General features: G+C 44.8%; 1 protein-coding gene across 3 annotated transcripts in view; it reads right to left on the reverse strand.

Moving 5' to 3' along the window:
• The window catches only part of Slc44a1 (solute carrier family 44 member 1), a 153,952-nt gene extending 128,983 nt beyond the window's left edge, over positions 1–24,969 (reverse strand). For 2 of the 3 annotated variants that reach the window (XM_075967209.1, XM_075967208.1), the window contains exon 1: positions 24,592–24,779. In XM_075967209.1, the coding sequence (XP_075823324.1) occupies positions 24,592–24,624 (33 nt within the window). In that variant the 5' untranslated portion in view covers positions 24,625–24,779. Of the gene's footprint in view, positions 1–24,591 lie in introns of all 3 variants that reach the window. The other variant, XM_075967210.1, reaches the window with a different exon arrangement.
• Between the last annotated feature and the right edge of the window lie 1,033 nt (positions 24,970–26,002).

The raw sequence follows: 26,002 nt of genomic DNA on the forward strand, positions 1-26,002 counted from the left end.
CCAAATCCCCAACTATCAAAACTTAAGCACCAATACATAATTTAAGTCTGAAAAGGTGAGGAAAATAATACAAGAAAACTCTAAGATCAAATATCGAAGTATGAGAAGAAAACTCAATCCTTCCCAGACCTGAGAGTCTGTGTTCCAGGACCAGTGATGGTTTCCAGGACAGAGTATGTTCACATCACAAGCCCCATTAATACAAACCAGCTAATGATCTACCCAGTGATTAAAAGCACATACCCAGAAGAAAAGTCTAGAAACTCCCAAGTGAGAGGGAACCCTGAATCATCAAATTAACAGCCCTGCAAATGATGGGTGCTAAGCTTGTTATTAAGGGGGGTTGGAAGAGGTAAATGTTAACAGATCAAACTAGGCACGTACGTGTTTTAAAAATAGAAGCATCTGTAAGTCTTCATACCCAATGAGTCACTAAAATGCCCTACTCCTAAGAAGTCAATTTGGACACTAACCAAAGCTAGTAAGTATCAGGCACTGACAAATCTGGACAGGCCTCATACCAGATTCGGGAAACCCCAGTGCCCGCTCCCCCAGTCATGCTCACAAGTTATTTTCTGTTTTAACACTGATCTCCGTTGGTCCCTTAGAAACGACTACTTCTCTTCTTCCCTGAGTACATCTCTACATCACTACCAAAAGTAATGATACCCAACGAAGGCAGACAACAGCCACCCAGATTCTAATGTATCATACCCAACTTGCCAATAAATTCTACAGAAATCCAACTTCCCATAAAGTCGACATAAGAATACAATAATCTAATAGATTTGAAGGTAAATTTGGGGAATTTTAAGATTTTAAAATAACATATACAGGATGGAGTTACCAAATAACCAGATTAAAATAAGGTGTGGTGGCAAAATTTTTTATCAGAGAAGTCAGAAAATACTTGTGTTTTTTTATCTTATGTTTTAGAGCCAGGGTTTCATGTAGCCTGTACTTGAGCAGAATATTAACTTCTGATCTTCTTGCCTCCATAACCTAAGTGGTGGACTAAAAGTGCAGGCCACCACATCTGGCTTAAACTGGTTTCTTTTTCCCTTCCTTTGGACTGCTGACAAACCCCAACAGAACACATCCTGTGACTCAGCTTGCCATGCAATTTGTGAGTTTTTCCTATGTAGAAATATAATTCTCTACTGTAGACTAACAGCTCTTGTACACTGTGAAGATTTGTCACTGGTATTGGTTTAATAAAACGTTGAATCGCCAGTAACCAGGCAGGAAGTCTAAGTGGGGCGACCAGACTAAGAGAATTCTAGGAAGAGGAAAGGCAGAGTCAGCCGCCAGTCAGATGCAGAGGAAGTAAGATGAAAATGCTGCACTGAGAAAAGGTACCAAGCCAAGAAAAGGTTCGTGGCTAAACATAGACAAGAATTACGGGTTAATTTAAGTTGTAAGAGCTAATGTGTAATAAGCCTGAGCAACAGGCCCAACAGTTTATAATTAATATAAGCCTCTGTGTGTTTATTTGGGACTGAATGGCTGCAGAACCGGGTGGGGCAGAAATGTCCGTCTACAAATCAGTTTGACTTTGTATCTTCCTTACTCCTTAGGCTCCTTGGGTGTCTGATATTATTACTGTCTGATATTATTACCTGCTTACTTATTTCACATGATTTACTTTTATACAGTCTAATAATGCAGTATGAGTTGTCCAAAAGTCATTAACTAAACATAATAACCAATAAATGATTTAATGATACAGATTGGCTCCTTTAATAAACAACAAATTCTTATTTAACTACATATATAGACTACTATCTTCCACAGAGCTTATTAATAACTCTAGTTGATTTTGTAATCTAATTCATCTCTTACTGTTGTTTTTAGCTTTATGGTATAATGCAGTAATTAATCTTCTAGAACAATGTCAATGCTGATAATAAACTTAGTATAAATGTCTAATGTAAACTAAGTCCTTATTGTCAAATACATTAACTTGTTAAGTGGGTCTTGTTAAAGATGTCACAATGTTTTTTCATGAATGTATTTTTAAATATTTTTGGATGTTTCATATAATTTTATGAGTGTTTCTGAGAATGTATGTTTGTATACCAAGACTGTGCAGTGCCTACAGAGACCAGCAGAGAGCACTGGATCCCCTAGGACTAGGGTCCCACCCAGGCAGTTACGAGGTGCCATGTGGGTGCTGGGAACTGGACAAAGGTCCTCTGAAAGAACAGCCAGTGGTCCCAGCTGCTGACCATCTCCCCATCCCCACAACACTGTTTTTGTATGTGATTTTTAACAGCGTTTTGAATAGATGTTGATTTATTTGGTGTTTTTCTTTTTTCACGTTTCATTTGTTTCTTGAGTTGTCTGGTCGATAAATGACCCAGAATAGCCTTGAACCCGATAAAGAGCCCAGGCCTTGACTTGCAAGTCTTCTGCCTCTGCCTCCCAAGTACTAGAACTATGGATGTACACAGTATATGTCTTTACATTTTTGTTTGGTTTGTTTGCTTGCTTATTTTTTGACACGGGGTTTCTCTCTGTAGCCCTGGCTGTCCTGGAACTTACTCTGTAAACCAGGTTGGCCTCAAACTCATAGATTTTTTCCGCCTCTGCCTCCTGAGTGCTGGGATTAAAGATGTGCACCACCACTGCCCAACCATCTTCACAGTTTTTAAGGCATACTAGTAAACCAGCATTATGGTATTTCTTGCTGAATATCCACATATCTTCACATACAGTGTTAGGGACAAACCTAGGGCTTCATATTTGGAATGTGTCTGCAGTCTCTGTGCATCTTCACAAGAATAACAAAAAGAGCAAAGAAGTGGATCCTAGCTGCAGGTCAGGTCTGAGAAACGGTGAGGGCAGCTGTGCAGCATGCTCTGCCGGTGTTTCCAGCCTCATACATGGCTAGTGTCAGCACGTTATAAGGTCACTCGGGCTCCCATGAGACTTTTCCCAGCACGCTAATGTTTTCAAGCAGAAGTTACGTTTTTTTTCACGTTTATTAAGGAGAAAGCCTTGGCAACAGAAGACAACTTGGCTGGGGGTGGGAGGTGGGGTGCTGTCCTACAGAAGTGACTTACTATAGCCTAAGTGGTGACCAACTTGGTGGCTTCAAACCATTGATTTCTTTTCATTATGGGTTGCAGATGCAGACAAAGATGCCCAGGCCTTTCCACATATCAGTTAACAGACTCCGCATTAGATCAGCCCTTTACCTCTCATGAAAATAGTATGTACTGAAAGCAAGACTTCCTTCTCAAAAAACACAGGACCCCAGTATGTGAGATTACGCAGACTTTCCCAAGTGTGATCCTAAAGTAAACACGAACAGGTGTAATTAATGGTACTGGTTTGTTTTGTTTTTTAGCATTTAGTGGACTATTTGCCTAAGCTTTCTTGGTTTTTAGTATTCTGTTCTAATCCTATTTTCAAGTGCCTGATTCTGCCCATATGGAATTATTCCAGGTTTGTCTACACAGTATGGCAGCAGAAACATTTGTATCCCTCATAGAACAAATATGGACTAATGCCACTAATGGATCCTTACTATAGGATAGTCTGTTTGATATCAGAATGTAGGTAGGTAGATAAACAGAGAGACAGACAGATAATAAAAATTAATGGTACATGATGTGGGAGTGTCATATATCAATCTGTTGATTTCATTGGCTAAGCAATAAAGAAACTGCTAGGCCCATTGGATAGGCCCACCCTTAGGTGGGTGGAGTAAACAGAACAGAATGCCGGGAGGAAGAGGAAATGAGGGCAGACTCCACAGCTCTCCTCTCCGGAGCAGAAGCTTCAGAGAGACGCCAGGGAAGACGCACGCTATGAAGCTCTGACCCAGGATGGACTTAGGCTAGAATCTTCCCGGTAAGACCGGTGCTCACAGATTGTTAGAGATGGGTTGATTGGGATATCAGAATTAGCCAGTAAGGGCTAGAGCTATGGGCCAAGCAGTTTATAAAAGAATACAGTGTCCGTGTAATTATTTCGGGGCATAAGCTAGCCGGGCAGGGCAGGCGGCTGGGGTGTTTGGGGACGCAGCCCCGCCGCCGTCCCATATTACAACAGGTACATAATATACTGACTTTTATTTATACATATTTATATTTTTACATATTATATAAATTTTCTAAGCCAGTTAGGTGAAAGATATAAGAACCTGCCACCAACAAACTTAATACACTTGATTCAAACACTGAAAAGCTTACCTCTTCAATCAGAGTAGCTGAAGGGAAGGGAAGGGACGTGTAAATGACTGGGGTGCAGTCAACAACTGAAGACATCCCCACTCAGCCTCTACAATCATGTCTGTCACACCAAATCCCTGCCACCTTCCTGCACAGTGCACTCACAACAACCTCCCCCAGCAGGTAAATAGCGATCCCGCCTCCTCACAGGGTCAGACACCTCATTGCAGCTTTCTCCCAGCATCCCACATCCATCAGGAAATGCTAGTGATGCCAGCTTCTACCGATGATGAAAACTGACCATTCCCACCAGCTGAGCACCGCTACCTAGCTGGTGAGTCACCATCCTCTTGCCTACATCTCTGAATACTTGCTCCAAGCGCATCTACCCTTGACCCTTCAATACTAGTTTCTAGAGTGGAAGCATGCTGTTCCTGTGGACTCCTCCCTGCCTCACTCAGAGAGAGGATGATGCTGCTATGGTCTTAAGATTTAGTTTCATGTGTATGTGTGCCAAGTGCATGCAGGTACCTACAGAAGCTAGAAGACTGCCCCAGATTCCCTGGAGATAGAGTTAGAGGCGGTTTTGAAACACCCAGTGTGGATGCTGGGAACCAAATTAGAGATCCCTGAAAGTGCAGTCACAGCTCTCATCACTGAGACATCTCTCCAGCCATAAAAAGGTGTTTTTATACTGATGCACAGCATCCTAGATCCCTGGCACCCACTATCTCTGACCTACTCCCTTCCCTCCAGCTGTCCAGCCACTCTGGCTGTCTTGCCCTTTCTCCCTCTCAAAAACGGTTCCACATCCTCGATTATGGCTCACGGTCCTTCCTTTCCCGGATCAACCTATTTTGTCTCTTTCATCTTAGGGAGGCTTTTCCTGAACACCCTACTGTATGCATGCACACACGTGCGCGTGCGCACACACACACACACAGTCACCTCTTATCCTCTTCCCCACCTCACATTTCTCCACAGCAGTGCAGATCTTTATCAGCTAAACAATCCTTACCTAGTCACAGATCTAGTTTAGTCTGGAAAATCAGCTCAGCATTCTGTGCTGTGTGCCAGTATGTAAAATGGTTCCTAGCACATACAGATGCTCAGTTTCTCCTCACTGCATGAATGAATCAGGCTCACTGTCTGGGAGGATGACAGAGCTGACAGCTCACAACTGCGACTCTTGAGGCTATCACCTTAACCATCACAAGCACAGCAAGAACGTGGAGGAAGATGGAGCGGAGACACAGCCTTTATTTTACTGCAGACATGCAGCTAAGTTGTGAAAACTTGTTCAAGAGATTTATGGCGCTGCTTCTGCAGATCAAGCACACTTGGAATTAAAGGGCTTTGAGTGGCTCGACTTGTCAGACCCCCTGGTGACTCACAAGATTGTTCTTCCATGATATGACAAGACATCTGAGCACACCACACTGAAGCTGCTGGGGGTGGGGGCAATAGGCATGCTCTGGATAGGACCGAGGAAGGAGCAGAGCTGGGATTCACAGTGGACATGTGAACAAATAACTGGAAATTGTGCTTCCCACAGTCTTAATGGATTCCCAGAATGTAAAAACCAGAGCTTCCCCAGAAGTCAGTTTCTAAAGGTCACTAATTTTTATAAGATCTGTCACCCTTTTACTGTCTGTTTGCCTCTGAGGCACAGCCCCCAGGGACAGGGCTGAATTATCAAGCACTTATCACACTGGCATTGCTCACGTTTTCATGAACAAAATGCAAGAGCTGAAAGCAAAATCTGCCCTACACAAAGTCAATATCCATGACACTCTGAAGATGAATCACAAGCTTAGTGCTCTCCTAAAACGTCTGACACGCACTCAACTTTGCAAAGTGCTCAGAATCCCGGACATCACACAAGACCCCTTTTCACAGCCAAGCTAAAAGCAGAGAGTGACAACATCTCTGAGCAAATGCCAGAGCTTTGGGATGCCTGGTAACCAACCTTATAGCTACAGACCATGGCATTCCTGCGAATGTCACTTCGCTTCTGTTTAGTAAGCAATGTACTATGACCAGACCAAGATCCCTAAGTTTGCCTGGCGGTGGGGATGACTTAACTTTGTGCTTCTGTAGAAAACAAGTTTATTATTAATTATTTTCTAAAAGGGTTTATTAGTTTGCAATCATAATATCACAAATCTGTTTGAGTTGTTATTAAGGGATCAAACATCTGCGTGGTGCACACCCTTGCAATGCCAGCTTTCAGGAAGTCAGGGCCAAGCAGCTCCTGAAGAAGGTCAGCCTGGGCTACACTGCAAATTCCAGACCAGTCCAGTGAATGGGGGTACACCAACATCAATTTCTTAGTTCCAGAAAACCCTCTGCAGCTGTGGGAAATGCAATGATTAGAAGAAGCTAGATAGAAGATACACACAGGAACACTGCATTTGCTGTTTCTCAATATATACTCAACTATTTGGAAATAAAAGCTAAAATAGATTCTTAATCCTAAAGCCAAAATAAAATTCTGGAGGTGGAGCATTGAAGGAAAGCCAGTGTCATAAGAATCGATTCATTTAAAGTCTTTAGTCCAAATTAAAAACACAGGAAACACGGTTTCTCAATGTATAAACTGCCAAAAACAGACATCTGAAAAACAAGATCTTCCACTTCTCTCTCTCAACAAAATATAGACCCACTCTAGCACAAATAAGGGGAAACTGCCTCAAAATTACATCAGCAATTACACACGCCTGGACCTTAGAGTGGATCATTATTTAAACTGAATACTGGGTGTTTCTAAATTTGGACATTCTAAATTTGGAAGAGATTTTTTATTAGAATATCTTAATGAATTTATTACTATTGAAGTGGCGCACACCCAAGCCTTGGTGTGGAGGTCGGAGGAGCGTTCCAAGTGACTTCACCCACAGAACCAGTCCACCAACTCTGCTTTGCATTGCTGTGTTTTGAGACAGAGTCTCACTCTAACTCACAGTGACTTGGAACTCACTATGTAGTCAAAGCTGACCTCAAATTCTGGGCAATCCTCCTGCCTCAGCCTCCCAAGTGCTAGAAGCCACCATACTGGCTCTGAAGGGAAGTTAAAATATACACTAATTGTCTCTATTTGCTCAAATCATGAGGAACTAGTTTGTTTTTCAAACTTAATAAAGTGCATACAAAGATTTTATAATCTGATGAAACAATTCCTCTGGGTATTAATGTGTCTAGAGCTGAAACAATGGGAGGCTACTTCTGGTCATGCAAGCTTTTACATCCTTGTTCGGTCTCCATCTCCACCTCCTTCGCCTGTATGGACCCTGAATGGTTCTCTCCTATCAAATGCATCACCAGCCAAAGCCCTGACCCTACCATTCATCTCTACTCCACTTGTCCCGTTGTTACTGAATTTTCCTGAGATTGACCTAGAACACATCGCTACTGCTAAAATAAAATTAGTAAACAAGAAAAGCTCTAATGGCTCCCCCACTATTTAAAGAAGAGAAAGGTGGGAGAAGAGATGTACTGAAGCCACAGTTCTCATCTGCTTTCTAAGGCAGAGCCCACGCTGTACAACACGGTAAGTGCCAGAACCACAAAGTCAACAACTAGCCCCAAGCTTCCTCAGTTGTCTTCCTCATTCATAAAATTATTCTGACTCATACTTCCTGGGTGTTTAACACCCTGGATCCAATGCTAAAGGAATCACGTGCAGTTGTTTTTGTTTTGCTTTGCTTTGTTTTGAAGCCTTCTAATCAACGCTTAGGGTTGTGTGCTACTAAACGAGGAAACGCCAGAAACATTACTAATTCCCATTCTTGAGTGACTCATGAGCACTCAAGAGAACTTGAACTCCAATCTCCAAAGTCCACACTCTGAATTTCATCTTCCTTCCAACATCAACCCCTTTGTCGAGTCTCAGGAAGATGATGGCTCCTGGTGCCATCCCAACTCCTCCCACTGGGGATGACCATCCCTTCCATGGACCCACATGACTCTAATTTCCTTCTGTTGATCCTCTTCCTCCTCCCTCATATATAAATAACAAATGAATACATCTGTGTTGCTACTCTGTTCAAGCACTTTAAGAACCAGGACAACTAAGCTATTAACATACACAACCCGGACATATGATAGTAGGTTGAGGGGCAGCAAGTGACTATCGGCAGAGACCTCATATCCAGAGAAAAACAGACTAATTCTTATTTTCCTGGTTGTTAGAAGAAAAAGTCTGAAGTGGATGTGCAGAGAATTTCTGCACATCCCAAGGAAGGCATGGCATAAAGAGCACAGTTTGAAGCCTGGCAACCTGTTAGTCGATCCTAGCTCTATGACAAGGAAGCTACCTCGGGACCTCAGAACAATTCGTTTAGCCTGTGTGTGCCTGATCTCCTTATCTGTAACGTTTGTGAGGAAGGCCATGATACACACCAAATTTATAGCCCTTACACAGCAAAGAAAACACTTGACAAGCATGGAAGTGTTTAGTACTGTGTCCACTCTGGGGCTACACTGACGACGTCCGCCCTACAGAACAGAACTGGATACTGCTAACTCTAAACGTGAGATCTCGCTTGAAGATCAGTGTGGACGACAGATAAAGGTTCTCTGCGAGGAAAGGATATGAGCTGACTCATCAGAGGCTGTTTGGGTAAAATGAAGAAATGTCTAAATGAGGACAGAGTAATTAAGGCAGTGAGGACCGAGAGCAGATGCTTTCCCAAAGAGGCCACCATGCCCCCAGAACAGTCCTTAGTTTAAAAACAGAGAGGGTGGGGAGAGAGAGAGAGAGAGAGAGAGAGCGCGCAGATGAGTAAAATGAGGGCAAAATCCAGAATTTTAAATACAATGCTAAAAGAAATGATAAATCGCTAGACAAAATAGAAGGAGAAAGAGAAAAGGAGAAGCTTACACAGCTTAAGAGAAGGGCCCGGCAAAACAGAAGTCGGCTTCCCTAAGGAAGGCTGAGGAACCTGCCAAAGCAGGTCTTACAGAGACACAACCTTGGCCCTTCTTAACCCATCGCTGGTATTCCTACTCCACTGCGGCTTTAAGCACAATGACATATATCAAATACACGAGAGAAGAACTAGCCATTGTCGTGGGTCTACACAGACAGAAAACTGGAAACCACAGGACTGAGGTTTTCATAGAACTTGGAAATGCTATTTGATCCCTGGGGAGCTTTCAAAGCAAAAAGTTGCTATAACACATTTCTCAAAACAACCACCAAAACAGTTACATGCTCCTGAAGAAAAAACCAAATACCAAGAGAGCAACTCCCCAAAGCAGTAAGAAGACACAGCAGCGTGCCTCTCACGCTCCAGGACTGCAGGGAGAGAGACTGGCATTGGCCAATAATGGATTCTGAGACCCAAGATTCCTGTTTAAATGAATGTATCATTCAGACACAATTTGACACAAATCATCTACCATGAAATGGCATATGAGCCTTGGGTTTACATATAGACTCATTTTCCAAACCAGCAGGCACCTGTTCAATCCAAATTCCAAGAAGGGAAAAACAGAGCTCACACACGTTAGTAGGAATAACACAAAGCCCATTCATTCATCTCCAGAGTCCACATGAACTATACTAAAAAAATAAGCAGTGATATCCACCCTCCACTAATGGAGCAACAGTATCCACCTCAGGAAGTTGTTTTAGTAACTCTTACCCTACGCACAATGACCAGCCAAGAGTCTATGCCAAACACGCGATCCCCTTGGGGAATGGTAATGTCACTGTTGGTTCTGGGCACCCAGCTCAGGGATGGAGCATGCCCGAAAGAAGCCCTGTGCTCAATTCCCAGAACCTCAGAGGAAAATATGAAATAGGGGCTTTGACAGTGTCGCTGCTGAAAATATAAGATTCAAACATCGTGAGTTGGTTCTACTGTAGGAAGGTGAAATGACATCTTCCTTCTGCAACCTTCTTACAGTGCAGACCACAGGGAACTCCAGAGGCTCGGACTTCCTTTCCTCTCTGAGCAGATGGGATAGGCCCACTTTGACAATTTTTATTTTTTCCCAATTAGCCAGCAGGCCATTCATCAATCGTAAGTGGAACTCATGGCACTTGAAGAAGAAAAATAACAAAATTTTGCACCACAATTCCAGCTCATTTGTTTACTATGGAATCTTGGCGCCATAACCTCTAAAATATGAAATAATACATACGATTCTGAGTGAAAGACTGGACTGCAGATCAGTGATAGAGTTCCTGCTTTGCAGGTGTAAGGACCTAGGTGTGAACTCCCCAATACCACATTGTTTTTAATATATGAAAATAGCTTCCAACCTAGAACTTTATATCCACTCAAATATTAGGAATATAAGAGAATAAAAAAAGAGCTAGAGACTTAGTTCAGTAGTTAAGAGCACTCATTGATATTTTAGAGGACCTGGGTTTAGTTCTCAGCACCTACATCAGACAGCTCACAGCCACCCGTAACTCCAGCTCCAGGAAATCTGATCCCCTGAGGACAACTACGTAAATGTGGTGCACATAAATGCACACACACAGATACACACAGAGAGAGAAGTAGTTTTAAAAAGAGGAGACCTTGTGTCAAAAAATTTAAGAAAAATACAAGTTATTAAAAATTCTGCTTTTATTAAGAATAAGCCTTAGTAAAAGAATAGATAAACAAATAAGAATTAGGAAAGAATCCAGTACTATCACCAGTAAACCAGTAGAGCTTTAAGATAAATGAGGGACAAATTAGTACATATCCTTCATTAACAGCTCTAAATGTAAACAGTCACAACTTCCCAATTAAAGGATACATGTGGGCTATGTGAATTAAGAACCAAGGTCCAACTAATTGTTCAAGAAACTCACCTTACTGGGAAACACAGACACACACACAGTGAAGGTATAAATAGAAAATGACATTCTATGCAAACATGTAGTAACTATCTTCTTATCCAGCAGACTTCAAGCCAAACTTAGCCAGAAAAGATAAAGTTCATATAGTAACAGAGGCATGGTGGTACATGCCTATAATCCCAGTTACTCTGGAAGCTGGATTGGATTGTGAGTTCAAGGCCAGCCTAGAGTACACAGCGAGCAATTCTAAACTAGATGTTAACATCTACTATACTAAAGAGACAGATGGGTCCAGAAACAATAGTGGGTGAACAATATTTTCAACGTATCACTTTAATGGGAAATGTTGCAAAGGAACTTGAACAGAAAGAGCCTTAAATCTGGAGCTTAGACAATGCCTTCAGTCAACTAGGTGAACATTTAGAAAAAAAATTAAACATAAGTGCAAAGAAAACCAAGCTTATAGCAGAACAAAAACTTTAACCCCAAGGACAGCAAACCATAAGATACTCCATGATTCAGCTGAGAGCATTTACTTAGTCACAGTGTAAGGACTGACCATGAATCCAAAGTCACACCCCTCTGTAGCAGAACAAGGCTGCCCACAGGAAGAATGGACAGGGTAGAAACAATGCATAGGGCTGGAAGAGCTCTATCTTCATCCTCCAGAGCAGAGACAGATGCTGAAAACTGAAGAAAGAGGTGCCAGGCACACGAAAGAACTGACCCAGTGATTTAGAATAATGGTCTCAGGACAGAAGACAGGGGCTGGCAGGGTGGTAGTAGGCACATTTTTGTTGTTTTAAATGGTAAGTACTCAGAGAGATGGCTCAACAGCCAGGAACACAGGGGACCTGAGTTCTATTCCTAGTACCCACATCAGGTGGCTCACAACTGCCTGTAACTCCAGCTTCAGGATACTTTTATCTATCTAGCCTCCCTGGGCACCTGCACATACCTACCCACAGAAACACACATATACACATAATTAAAAATAACAAATTAAAAAAAATAAATGACAAGTACTAGAAATGGTTAGTGCTCTAAATATGTGCATTAATAGCTCTTACAAATATATAACATTCATATAAAGTAATATATATAATATATAATAATATTTTAAACAGAGCATGAAGAAAAATGAGTCCAGAACAAAGGCTCTAGAAGCATGACTTTTTTTTAATATAACAGGTTTTTACAATTAAAATACAGACAGAGAGGCAGACACATAAAACTTGGCAAACATTAAAGGATGATTTCAGCTTTTCATTTTATGTGACTAACAGGTACAAAACCAGGGCCAATGATAAAGTTACAAGGACATAAGCTCAGCCCATGAAACAAAAGTCTCTAATAAGTGGAAAAAGAGCTGCTGCTGAGACAGGAAGCTGTGAGTTCTCCGTAGCCTAAAGAACTTATGCAAAGCCTGAACCAAACTCTTTAGTAGACATGATATAAAATTCATGGCTACCTCAGTGCTAACTTGGTTAGCCCCAGGCATTGTCTGATTTCTATAGAAAAACTCCATGTGAAGCCAGGCGGTAGTGGTAAATTTCTTTAATCCTAGCACTCATGAGGCAGAGGCAGGAGGATATCTTAGAGTTACAGAACAGCCTGGTCTACAGAGCAAGTTCCAGGACATCCAAGGCTACAAAGAGTAGCCCTGTCTGAGGTGTGTGCAAGGGGTGGGGGGACCCATGGGCTTTCTTTGAATTAGCAGCAGTCCAGTCAGAACTAGAAACTGTCACAGGTGAAGCATGGACACCAGGTACACTTCCATTTACGCCACTCCTAACAATGACTAAGTCTTAACAATGTTCCATTTGATGACCAGTCACCTAACATATCCATGCAGCAGACAGGAGAGATACAGGGTGGATAATGTAAACAAAGATATTTATAGGATAGATCAGTCCAGCAAAGGCCAGGGAAGCAAATTCTCTTCTGGATGTGGGAGTGAGGGTAGGGAAATGACGTCTGAATATGTTACCATGTACTATGGCTTCTCAAGGTGGGGCAAGGAGAAGGCAAAGGGGGTATGGAGTTCTCAGCTTCTCCGACTGCAGACACCTCGGGGAGCAGGTGCTTCAGGGAGCCATCAAGCTATCTGTAATTTGTATATTGTTAAGTGAGACGGACAGAGCATGGGACAACCCGACCTGGCAAGAGCTAACCATTAAGTGGCGGCACCAGGAGTCTCCGCCTGTGTCTTGTTAGCAACTAAAGAGAAACAAAAGTTTCCACCTGGTCGTGGCTCACTTTCTCAGGTTAAACTGTGTGTTTAAAGGGTTTAAAGTACCCCAAAACTAAAATCACACTCACTTTTAAAATGAAGTGTCCTCTTCAACTATTCCAATCCTTCCTAATAAAACCTGATTGAACTGTCTGCAACTGTCTCAAAACACCAGCAAAGCAGTAAGGCAGAAAATACACATACTCTGTGTGTTTCTGTGTCTCTGTGTGTGTGTGTCCCTCTAGTCATCCGTCAGGAAAGACAAGATCACATTAACAATTCTACTTCCAAGATAAACTTCTCAGACCTAAGTTCTCAGAGTAAAATACAGAAAGGTCCAGGAGGACATGCCACCACTGAATCTCAAGTTTTCTAAAAACCACTTACATCAACCCTGCTCCAAGTTTTTATACACTAACCAATATGCACTTTTTAAAAATTAATTCTATTTATTGGGGAGCCCCATGGCACAGCACGACTGAAGGCCAGAAGCCGATCTACAGTAGGCTGTTCTCTCCTCGCACATGTGGGTTGCAGGATATTGTTCATGCAATCAGTCCCTTTACCTGCTCTCAGTGCCCTCTCCCCAGTTAAAAAGAATAAACAGCACACATCATCTCTGAGCTCACACAACAAAAAGGACGCATCTAAGCTACAGCCATCTCACCACCCAAATGTAGCAGTTCTTAATAGACACCAAGGGAGGGATGAAGCAACAGGAACATCCTCAGAACTAATTTGGTTTTAAACTGCTGGGTGGCAGTGAGGAAGCTGTGCAATATGTTTGGGCCTGTTTCATCTCTAAGCTGGGGATAACTCAGGCGGCCACCTAAGATCTGAGACTACCACAGAAAATGTCTAACCTTCAATCAGCAGCCAGTGGGCACTGGCAATCTGCATAGCTGCCTGCTCAGTTAACTGGGCCCCTCTATATAGCTGCCTGTTCCGATTTAGTGCCTATTATGGTTTAGTTCTGAAATGGTTCCCACAGGCTAACCGACCTGAAGCCCTGGCCCATGCTATTCTGAAAGGCTGTGGAGCCTGTCAGGCAGAGTCTGGTCTTTGAGGGCGAGCCACTAGGATGGGCCTTTGAGGGTTAGAGATGACCTTGTTTCTAGACTGAGATCTCTGCTTGTAGATGTGTCAAGATGTGAACAAGCTGTTGCCTCACGTTTCCAGCAAAAGGGAGCTAGCTGCCCCAGGCTTCATGCCTTCTTATACAATTCTCTGTATCTCCCAAAACATCACCCAAAATAAGCCCTTCCTCCCCAAGTCACTATCACAGTGCCTTCCCCTGCCCCTTGGCGACCATTTATACTTGAAGTTTTTCCTGCCCATGGTGTAAGCATGTCCCCAAACCCATCTGTGATCTTCAGTTGAGAGACTGCACTAGCTGGAGGCACCCAAGAATCACCTCTACTAAGTCCATTCAAAATTCGGCTCTCCTTCCTCTCCCCACTCACTCGCCCTATCAATTCCCACATCTGTCAATCTCAACAGCCTTCTCCCGCTGCATAGGAGATCTGATCACCACCCAAAACATCTGACCTGTCCCCTGCTCTACCCTTGATGCCCACATCCAGGCAGGAGAGCCTTTCTTACTTCAACTCGACAAGGTCTCTTCTGCTTCCTCTGGTGCCTCTGCCCTGCCTTGCATCATTGTCCCATCCGCACAGATACACTGTTATGCTGGTCTTTAAATGCCTGTGGCTGCTCATTTCCCGTCAATTCAACAAACGTGAACAGCCTCCCTTGGCATCTCTTCTCGCCTCCCTGGTCAGAACTCCTCCCCATACTGAAATGCAGCAGTTCATGCCTCTCCTTGCTGGACCACGCTATCCTTTCCACTGCTGGTTCTTCCTTCGCCCTGCTCTAAGGTCTCACTCCTTCCAAACAAAGGGAGGTGAAGAGCGACGAATGTCCAGGAAGCCAACCACTATACCCCCACCTCCCACCCCCACCTCCTCACTCCCCAAGCTCCTAGGCCCAGCTTGGCCTCTGCTGTGACTGCCATCCTTGTCATTCCAGCACTTGTCCCCCTAACACAGGGACAGTTTTGGATTCAGGGTCAGTCTTCCAAAACGCAAATCCAAGGCTGCCTTTCTAGTGGGAGCACGGGTGATAGAACTTCTCAGTTTACATTAATATGGAAACTTCTGGAACATTTTTATTATTTGTATAGTTTGATCAGCAGTCTGACTCCGTAGTCATCCACCCACCCACAATAAGTAAACAAATAAGGTCATCACGGAAGCATCCCTGCACGTTAGATGACTGTACTTCACTAGAGGAGGTCAACAATTTTTAACATGGCTTTTACTGTAGGCTGTCAAGCAGTACCCCAAGAGGGTTACTCCAATTTATTCAGCAAATCGATAACGTGTATTTGAGTCAAAACCACAGAGGCAATTAATATTATTCTGTTAACTTTTATCAAGGTCACCGGCATAGAGGGGTGCCCCTCCTTTAGCCTTAGTACTAACGAAATTGAACATTTTTACATATTAGCCGTTAACTTCCACTTCCAAAACTCTATTACAGAGCTGTGTCTGGCATGCAAAGAGAGACCACCTTCTATCAGGGATATTCTAAATAATGTGAATATTCATTTTTCACTGCTTAAAAAAAAAGAGCCAAAGTTAAGCAGGTGAAGGACAAAACTAAACAGAGCCGCTGCCTGACTCCTGGCTCCACCCTTCTGTCCTACTGCACACCACAGCTGTGGAGGACAGCAGGTAGTGCTGGGGAGAAACAGAAAGGGGAAGCTAAAGAGCAAAACTGAATGCCAAGCAGACAGAGGTAAAGAGCACCAGCCACCACAGATGGAAGAGTCCAGAAGAGGTAGAAAGGAAAAGAGTGGGAGGCTGGAATGGAAGAGGCTCTCTGAACTCCCAGACTCCCCTGGGACCACTCTTGGAGGAATGTTAATTAACTACTTAACCATACTCCAACCTCGGAAGTTCTTTCTCTGAAGCTGTCCTTTTGTCAGTCAGAGAAAGGGGCTGTGGGCATGGAGGAGGAGAAAGAAAGGGTCTGAGGTTTGAGCAGTGGCTACAGCCCTGGCTGGGGGGGGGAGGGTCACTTTAGTGAGACTCAAAACTAGGGACTGTAAAAGGTTTGTACTAGAGATACATGAAAAAGTTAGGAAAACTAAGGAAGTGTGATTTCACAAACAGAAGAAAATGGCAGCGCTCCTAGCTGCCCTGCAGGACTCCCGGGGCTACCCTGAGGCAGCAGTCCCAGGGCCACAGGGCCCTCCCACTTGTAGCTGGCTGTCCTACCCTACCTGACTTAGAGAGAGATTCCGGTTAGTGCACCAGGTGTGTCCGACCTTCTGACACTGCAACAAGTGATCACCATCTACAAAGTTCACACAGCAGCACGGCACAATTGTCACAAAAAATAAAATAAGTGAAAAACTCTCAGAATGCATTCTGTTCTGCAATTACCATTTTGTGTTGGGCCCCATTCACAGTTATCTTGGGGCGTGCAGGCTGCAGACTGGACCAAACTACTAGTCTTTGCTTTCACCCTGCTAGACACTATCAGGGATGAGGATTATAGCCGCCTTCTGTGATTCCCATCCAAGGAAAACCAGCAGAGATTGTTAGAAAAGTCCATCAGGAAGACACAGATCAGAAGAGGGGCTAAGCGAGGAAAGGCTCCTCCCTGAAGACTGCAGAAGACAGAGCTGGGTGTGGTCGCTCACAGCCGTAACCTCCAGGCTGAGATAGCTGCCTGAGTCTGAAGCCAGCCTGAACTACAGGTGGGAGGGAGAGAAGGGAGGAGGGGAAGGGAAGGGAGGGAGGGGAGGGAGGGAGGGGAGGGACAGAAGAGAGGGAACAGAAACAAGGAGAGAAGGAGTATCCCTGCCACTTGAGTCATCATGGAGTCACTAAGCAAACTCCCTGGGACCCCGCCCCCACCCCAGGACTGAAGAGGAAAGAATAAATTTTGTTTAATGTTTCCAGTATTTGGATTCAAGGTTGATTTGCCGTTTTCTTCTTCTGGCTGCAACACCCTAAGTGACTTGTAATGAGGAATCTTGCTCACGTTACCACAACACTACAAAGTAAAGCATGTAGCTCTGTCACTGGTACTTAAACAGTTTGAAGCAGCCACCTCTTTTCAATTTTCCCGTCTTCTTGCTATTTTCTTTCCTTGACATTATACAAATGTACCCAGAGATAACTTTTGTGCTTAACATTTTTTGGTATCTGGCAACCCTAAACATAAGACTATGGGATAGGGAGATACTCAGTCACTAAGGTGCTTGCCTTGCCAGCAGGAAGAGCCAAGTTCAACCCCTCAAGCCCAGTGGAAAAGCCAAGGGTGGCACTATACCCAGCAAAATAGAAGCTGATGCCATGGGCTGGCTCCCCAAACAGCCGTTCCCATCAGTGAATTCCAGGCCAGTAAGAGACCATGCATAACAAAAAGGCAGCGTAAGGAAGAACACCAGACTGTCCACACATACGTGTGTACTCACACAATTAACACATACAGAAATGAGAATAAATGTCTTCTTTAAGAACTTCACTTCTAAATAAATGCCTGTCTGGTTGTGGTGAGCACCTAACAGGAGTAATAATATGGTTTGGAAAGTAAATAATTTCAGCAGTTAATCAAATGTTTGTAAAGTCTTAATATGAACTACTACCTATGCTGAAAATACTATGAAATTAATAATAAGCCCATACAGCAAGGACGAAAAAGTTGACGTTCCCTGATTAAGTATAATAAAATATAACGGAAAACGCCACTCTCCTTTAAAAAAGAAAAGACATGTCCTACTTCAAATAAGTAAAAAAAAAAAAAAAAATAACAAAAGAGAAGACACTATGTTGAAAAACATGAGCCACAGTTCACCTGAGGCTACCTAAGGATCTGGCTGAAATCTGTTGAGAATTCCTCTAAAGACTTTATCCTTAAGGAAAAAAGTCCACATTGAACTTGGAAACAGGAGAGTTGGGAAAGTAGCTCATCCACACCATTAGGAGGAAGAAAAATACTTCCCAAGAACCTACATGAATCAGTGTCAGCTAAGCAGAGCCCAGCAGGAACACACAGAGCAGACAAGATCATCCCCTCATCAGCCCAGGACAGAACAAGGGTCAGCAAACACTGCACGCAAAGGACCCAGACTTAATCCCGGTGCTTGTGAGCAGTAAGGTCTCGGAGAACTACTCTCCTGGACCACTGCATAGTACAGCAGACAGGAAAGGTGGCTGTGGCTTAACGAAACCTAACTTTAGAGCAAAGACACCCAAATTTCATACACTTCTCATGAAACATTATTCTTTCCTGTTTGTTTGCCTCAGCCACATTTGTCTCAATCTTCTCATCAACTATGTAAACACTATTCTCAGCTTGCAAGTCATATAAACACAGGTTAGCAGGTCAAACTCTATCCGTAGGTTATGGTAGGCAGACTCACAGTCTAGACATCAATTGTAACTAGACCTATATGCTTATGCTATTACGTGTTCCAAGAGAAAAATGCAAGGCAATGGGGAGTTTAAAGAGGAGACCTGGCCTACTTTAGAGGATCAGAAAAATCTTCCATGAAGTGAATTTCAGAATGCAATTGAAAGTAACCAGTCCAAGGCCATAAAGATGGAAAAGCAGGGAGCCTTCTAAGTGAACACGTGTGGGGAAGCCCTAGAAGACTGCCTGAAGAACTCAGGGCGCTGAAACACCGAGGGAGGGGAGGCTGGAACAGAGGTGCAGAGGAGACCAGTCCATCTCGGTGATGCTAGGAGAATCTCGTCTTTGGCCCCAGTCATCAGAACCACTACATAACTTTAAGTAGGAGAGGAACACAGCCAATCAGTTTAGACTTTTCAAAGACTATTAAGGCTACAATATGGAGAAAGAAGAGACTGAAGCCAGAAAGCACACAAGGTACTGGGTGGAGATGATGCTTAGCTAGGAGGCTGGCAGTCATCCAAGAAGGCAAGATGTGGTGGCAGGCTTGGAAGAACAAAAGAGTCTCCCTTCATGACTCAGACTTCCTAGTCCCACGACTACTGCTAGCACTCAGTGAACCAGATCCACTGAGACAGGGGAAGAGGATAAATCTGGAGGCCAACTTGGGTTTTAGACATGTGCGCTGAGTATCATCTACACAATGTTCTAGTGTCAATCAGTCACTGGCGATGGGTCAGCAGGGACTTGTTTCAATTTAATGATCCAGTCTGGGAACTGTCCTCACAGGCTGTAATTGAACTCACTGGAGATGAAACTGCCCGGACAAAGGTGATTGTCTTAATCACCAGTGGGGTCTTTTCAGTACCACTGAACCAGTTAAACTAGACTCTCCAAGAGTGAGCCCCAGGCGTCAACAATTTTAAACTTCTCCAGTGATCCTAATGCATAGTCAAGGTTGAGATTAATTAAGATACTAAGAATCAACAGCAAGGGCCCCAGCCACCCCATAACCTAGGTCCCTGACCTGACAACCTCATGATTCTAAGCTGGAGTTCAGATCAACAGAACAGGAAGACGGTGATGCTGCTTCATGTCTAGCATCTCTTAAGAGTCTACGAACTGCAGTCCAAACCTACAAAACTGAAAGATCTCCTTAGTATTCTAATGGGGAGGGAGCATGGAAGGGGAAGTGTGAACCAATTACCAGAGCAAAATAAATTTGTATAGCTAATATTCTTCCCGTGTCAGTAGCATTTTTAAATGGCAAAGCTTGCACATCAAAAAGCATGGCTAGACCCTGCTAAGTCTGGGAGCATTCCCACTGGATAAGCCCTGCTTGATCACACGATGGTCCTCCCCAGCTCCTAACTGTGGGGGTTTCAAAGCAGTAAGAAATCTATCTTGGAAATTCTTTCATACAAAATTGACCTTTTTTTACAGATTAAAAAGTACACAGCGACTTTGGATTCAGGAGCTATGTGTGTGAGCACAGGGAAAGCACACAAGTCAAAAAGCAAACAATGCCAGCAGGAAGTCTTAACCACTGAGTGGGTCTCTGTGTAACTCCGGACATTTTCCTAACCTCCAAGTCTCAGTTTCTTCGGTTTTAACATGGAAGCAAAATCAATCTGAATTACCATGGATATAAACACAAGACAACGACTCTGAAAACAGATAACACAGCATACCATTTCAATACTATTTCCCAGCCAATTCTAACATTCACTAACGTCTTACCATACTGGGTGTGTGTTTGCTGGAGGCAAGGGCTTACTAAACTCCTCTCATGGTCAGTAAACTCCCAGGAATCCTCCAGTCTTCTGAGTGCTTGAATCACAGGCCTGGCCACCAGCGCAGCCTGACTTACATGTTTTTTAGCATGACCATTTCGCTCCTCAATGAAGTTTACTTCCCAGAGCGCATTTTTAATTGAGCGACTCTGTCTCTGTCACTGATTCCACTAATCCTTCAATTTCATTTTTATCACCTGACTTCTTATTCGACAGAGCCAACGTGAATACAGCATTAGAAAATTGCTACAAGTTATTCAGATGGCAACAGGAAAATGACTCCTGTTTTCTGTCACTCTCCAAATATGGCAGCATGCTAGGAAATGGCAGTTAAATGTGTCACCCTCAATTTAAAGGGCTTGGGACAAGACGGTGCCCAAGGGTCTTCTAAAGTGAGGCCCATAAAGCAGAGAAAACTCCTCCTTTCTTTCCAGTTCTGAGGTTAGAGGCTTGAGAAATCCCTCGCCTCCAAAGGACTGCTGTCAGAAATAATGATCCGTCCATTAGCGACAAAGGCTTACAGAAAGTTGCTAAGCAATCTTTCACAAACTTCCATCATTTACACTGGCTTCTCAATGGGAAAGGACATTTAATAAATTTGAAGATTTACAAGTGAACTTTGAAGTTTAACATTACAAGAATAGAAATTAAGTCAGGTTATAGCAGAAGAAATGAATTCTGGAGAGACGGCAATAAACTGTAAGAGTCTTAGGGAGAATTCGTGTTGTAAAAAGAAACTCCAGATTATCTTACTTTGATGCTTCCTTCAAAAAGACTTATAGAGCCGGGCGGTGGTGGCGCACGCCTTTAATCCCAGCACTCAGAAGGCAGAGGCAGGCGGATTTCTGTGAGTTCAAGACCAGCCTGGTCTACAGAGCTAGTTCCAGGACAGGCTCCAAAGCCACAGAGAAACCCTGTCTCGAAAAATCCAAGAAAAAAAAAAAGACTTACAGGCAAAGGGTATTATGTACTGGCTTGTTTAGAGCAATTTCCAACAATGCAGAATGGTTACTAATTAAGGCGGAGAAAAATCACCCAAATAGTTCTGTAAGAGCTGTGTTAATATGTACCTATTACATACTAATATATGCATATTATATATATGAATAATGTACATATATGTACCTACTACTGTACAGATTATTTTATAAATAATTTATTCCCTTAGCAGTGAAATACCATCAAAGAATATGACATTTTAAATTTCACTCTTAAAGCAGGACAATTATTTTGATGGGAAACTATGATACCCAGATATGGCAAAGGGATACAATAGCATCAGAACTACAGAGATCAAAGTTCAGGAGACCATAAACTCTTTTATAAGCATCTACAACATAGTAAGAGACAAGGAGGGGGAATAAATTATACTTCAACACCCAACCCCACCAAGAAAATAAAATGTACTTTACATACACTAATAAAGTCTAGCTTCGAAGTTACTGGTGATACCCCTGAGTAGGACAGTTTGAAAGGCTATGCAGGGTATCATCAGAGCTTGCAGGCAAGCCTTCAGATGTTACAGTCGCTGCACTAACTAAAAGAAAGACACACTGGGCCAGGTGTCAAGAGAGAAGGGAAAAACTTGCTCCATCTTACGAGTGGTACCATTGATACAACAGTAATAAATGTGAGAGAGGGAGGTAAACTTTAACAAAGTTGGGGTTTGAGTTCAGCAGAGGACAGTCTGGTGGGATTAGATCACCAAACCACGGAAATGACACAGGTCAGAGTTGGGAGTTCATAATCCGTGACTTGCTAGCCAAATGTTCAAATGTGAGTATGCACTCCATTCAATGGCCACAGCTGAGCCACTCTGTAAGACACAGCGAGGCACTGTAGTAACTGGGAAGCGAGGAAAACAAAAGCAGTTTCTACACTCAAGAAATTCCCAACCCAGTAGAAAGCAGAATCAAACATATTCTGACTGAAAATACATTCACGAACCCTAAAATCAGCTCAGTAATTTGCAGTTCTGTACCCAGAGAACATTTAAAGTTGTACCCCTGTTTTATCTCAACACAACACACTACATACAAGAGCAATCCAAATTCCTGCTGTTTCTGAGCTGAGTGTTAAAAAGCCAGATTGAGAACACTTCATAAATGAAGAATGATGCCCAAAAATTCTAAAATAAGAAGAAAGAAAATGATGACCAGTCCCTGTACCTAAAACCTGCCTTCATGCTCCACTGAACACTTTAAGTCTCTAAGCTGAACTCAAAGCCATGTTAACAACTGCTGATTGGCTACAGAAATCCCCAAGGTGGTAAAAAATGAATCCCCTCAGACAGGAATCTTGTCTGTAGAACGTGGCACGCAGAAAACAGTGCCTTTGGGAGGAGGAAAAAGGAAGAGAGGGTATGTGTCTGCATTCTGCACCACTACAACGTAGAGCAAGACAACCACATGACCATTACCCGTTTAAAGTGGAGTTCTGGTGCAGAACCCGGCCCTCCCAAATTATCTTTCATGCACTGAACAAGCCACCCATAAACTATCAATACTTTCCTGTTTTAAAGGCATTTCCCCACCAAATGAGCGTGCACAGCAAGCCAATCCCGGAAAGAAAGGCAATGTGAAAGACATCTTTTGTTGAAAACTATATTTAAATATTAGATGAACAATGCAAACTTATTAATAGATGTGCCCCCTGCCCCTAAATTCCTAACCGGTTGAAAGGTATGTTTCTCCACACCTCTATGTGCTAATCCGAAAGCCCTGATCCAGCCTTCCTTAACACCAGACACATGGCTTTTCTTTGCTAACCTAACTGAATAGGAAGGTTTAACTACTTAACTAAACGACTCAGCCTAAGAACTGGACAAACGGGAAGAATGCCTAATAAGCCATCAACATCCTTCTCTCAAGTCTAGCCGTTTCTGTGACAGATCTCAGATTTTTCAGAACAAGTATGCAGGTTATTTAAAACTGAGTTATATATAGTCACTTAGCAGCAAACACTTCTGTGTCACAGACGCTACATCCCTAGAGGAATTTTCCCCCAAAACTAGCGTTTTTCTACGCCAAAAACTAGCCAGCCTTTATTTCTACAAGCAAACGCACCCCCCCACACACACACCCAAAGAAAAAAAACAAACAAATCAGACTACTGTTAAATTCTACGCTAATGAAACTGTGGAGAAACATCCCAGGCGTTGTCAGAGCCTATTTTTCATACACCACCACCAGACAGTTTGATGCAGTATTCCTGATTGCTTTTTATCGTATTTGTAAATACACTCACTAATCCACTAAATTGGGTAATTTACAAACAGGTCCTCTCAGTTATTAGTGGCCAGCAGTCAAGTTCTATTACATCTGATCCTTACACAGTTGTCCAAACATTTCCACCCAGGTTAGAGGCTCTGATCGGAAAGGGAGAAGGCGGCTAGCGAAATTTGGATGGGGGCAGGGTGGCAGCTGGGAGAAATCTCTGCATCTCAGCCCTCAGCGACAACATCCAGCCAGTGCCCACAGAAAAACTAAATTCGGCACCTCTTCCTCCTGTTACACTGGCAACAAAGAGGGAGTTTCCGTAACGCTCCCGTCACCCACCAGGTGCCCAATCTCCTTTCCAGCCCAGTCCCCGCGCTCCCGCAGGGCCCTCGGTGAGCCGAGAGGCCGCGGTGCCCGGGGTCAAGGCACAGAGGGGGGATGGGGTGGGGAGTGAGGGGGTGGGATCTGTGAAATGGGCCCTGGAAGGGCACGGGGACCCACTGAAGCACCTGATCCTGGCCGAGGGGACAGCAGGCCAGGAGAAATGGGCAGCTTATTAAATGGAGCCGAAACTGGAATAAGGTGGAAGAGAGGTGAAGAGCCCAAGCTGGGGTACACCTTCTGGGGACACGGAAAACAGTCTGTGGATGACTGGGGGGTCTCCGCGGAGGTGGGGACCAGGCAGGCGGGCCCCAAGACAAGAGAAGGGGACATCTCCTGGGGGCAGAGCGGGCGCCCAGGGGCGCCTCTACCTGCAAGGCGGGCGGGACGGGCGGCTCAGGTGCGAAAGCGGGGGAGGGAGCGCGGCGGGCAGCGGGGGAGGGAAACAGGGACCGGAGGGGGCGCAGGGCACCGCAGGGGCGCCCAAGGCACCGCTCGGCAGGCGCGCACGGCGCGGGGTGGCATCCGGGCGGGCGGCCGGGAGGCGGGAGCCCCTCACCTGCGCGGCGGAGGCGGAGCTGCAGCAGCCCATGGCGGGGCCGGAGGAGCCCGGAGGCGGCGCCGGGCGCGCAGCTACGCCCCGGAGCCCCTCGGCATGCGAGCCGCCGGGCGCCCGGGGAGGGCGCGGCCTGGCCCCGCACGACTCGGCGGCGACGGCGGCAACGGCGACGGCGGGCGAGAAGTCAGGAGGCGGCGCGGTCCGGGGCAGGCGCCGGCCACATCCCCCGGCGGTGGTGGCGGCGGCGGCGGCTGCGCGGCTCCGGCTCCGCTCCTGCTGCTGCAGCTGCTCCCCAGCGGAAAGGGGCGGGCGGCGGCGGCGGCACCTCCCCCTGGCCCCCGCCTCCCACCACCCGCGCCCAGTCCCTCTCCCGCTCCCTCTCCCGGGCTGCAGCCGCCGCCTCCTCCTCCTCGGCGCCGCGCGCGTCTCCCATCAGACTCCCCGCCCCCAGTGCCACGCCGAGCCGCGCGGACGGCGGGGCCACGGCAGCCAGAACGAGGCCGGGCCCTTGGGCGCGCGCCGGAGCCTGCGCGGCGCCGGGCCCATTTCGCGGTGGCACCGAGGCCGCCGTTCTGCCTCGGGGCGAGAGGGCGTCTGAGGCCGGAGCTCCCGAGGACCCCGTGGGCCCGCAGCCCAGAGGCAGCCGACTTGCTTCCGGACCCGCGAGGCACGGGGAGAGGTTGGGCACGCCACCGGAGTCGCTGACCCGAAGCTTTTTAGGGCTCTGGTGGATGCTTATTTTACCCAGAAGGAAGCGTGCCTGCTAAGCCTTCCGTGGAGAGGGAATGGGTGATGGAAGACGAGAAGGGCAAAAAGTCATCTGTTGCTCCTGTCCCCATTTTGCTGGAAAGAGGCCTACAACGACAGCACCCAAGTGGAAATTGTAGTAAGAGAGCCAGAAATGGGAGGGTAAATTGTAGTAAGAGAGCCCTCAAGTCAAAGCCATTTTAGATCTTGACCAAACTTCGTTACACATGGTAGCGCATGCACACACACACACACACACACACACACACACATCAATTCATATTTAAAATATTTACTGAGACACTATATTACATTCCAGAAATTTATTGACACTAAAACTAAATAGGCGATAAAAAGCAAAGTTGCTATTCTTTTACAAAAGAAAAAAAGAAAAAAACCTGTATTAATACGCGCTCAGGTAGCAACAAGTTAGAATAGACATGCACAACCTTTAAGAAATTCCAACGCTTTAAAGTCTTTAGAAAAAGTGTGAAGCGAGAGTAGTTTAGAAATGACGACAAGAAACAAGGTCAACAGTCACAGTACCATGCGTGTATCCAACACTCTCCCAAACCTTCATGTCTCGTTACACAGTGTCCAAGTGTCTCAAAGACAGCTGAAGGTTTGTTTGCAAAGAGAAGGGAGCAAGCCAGACTCCAGAAGT

The sequence above is a fragment of the Microtus pennsylvanicus genome, chromosome 3 (assembly GCF_037038515.1).
Source record: "Microtus pennsylvanicus isolate mMicPen1 chromosome 3, mMicPen1.hap1, whole genome shotgun sequence".
Lineage (NCBI taxonomy): Eukaryota > Metazoa > Chordata > Mammalia > Rodentia > Cricetidae > Microtus > Microtus pennsylvanicus.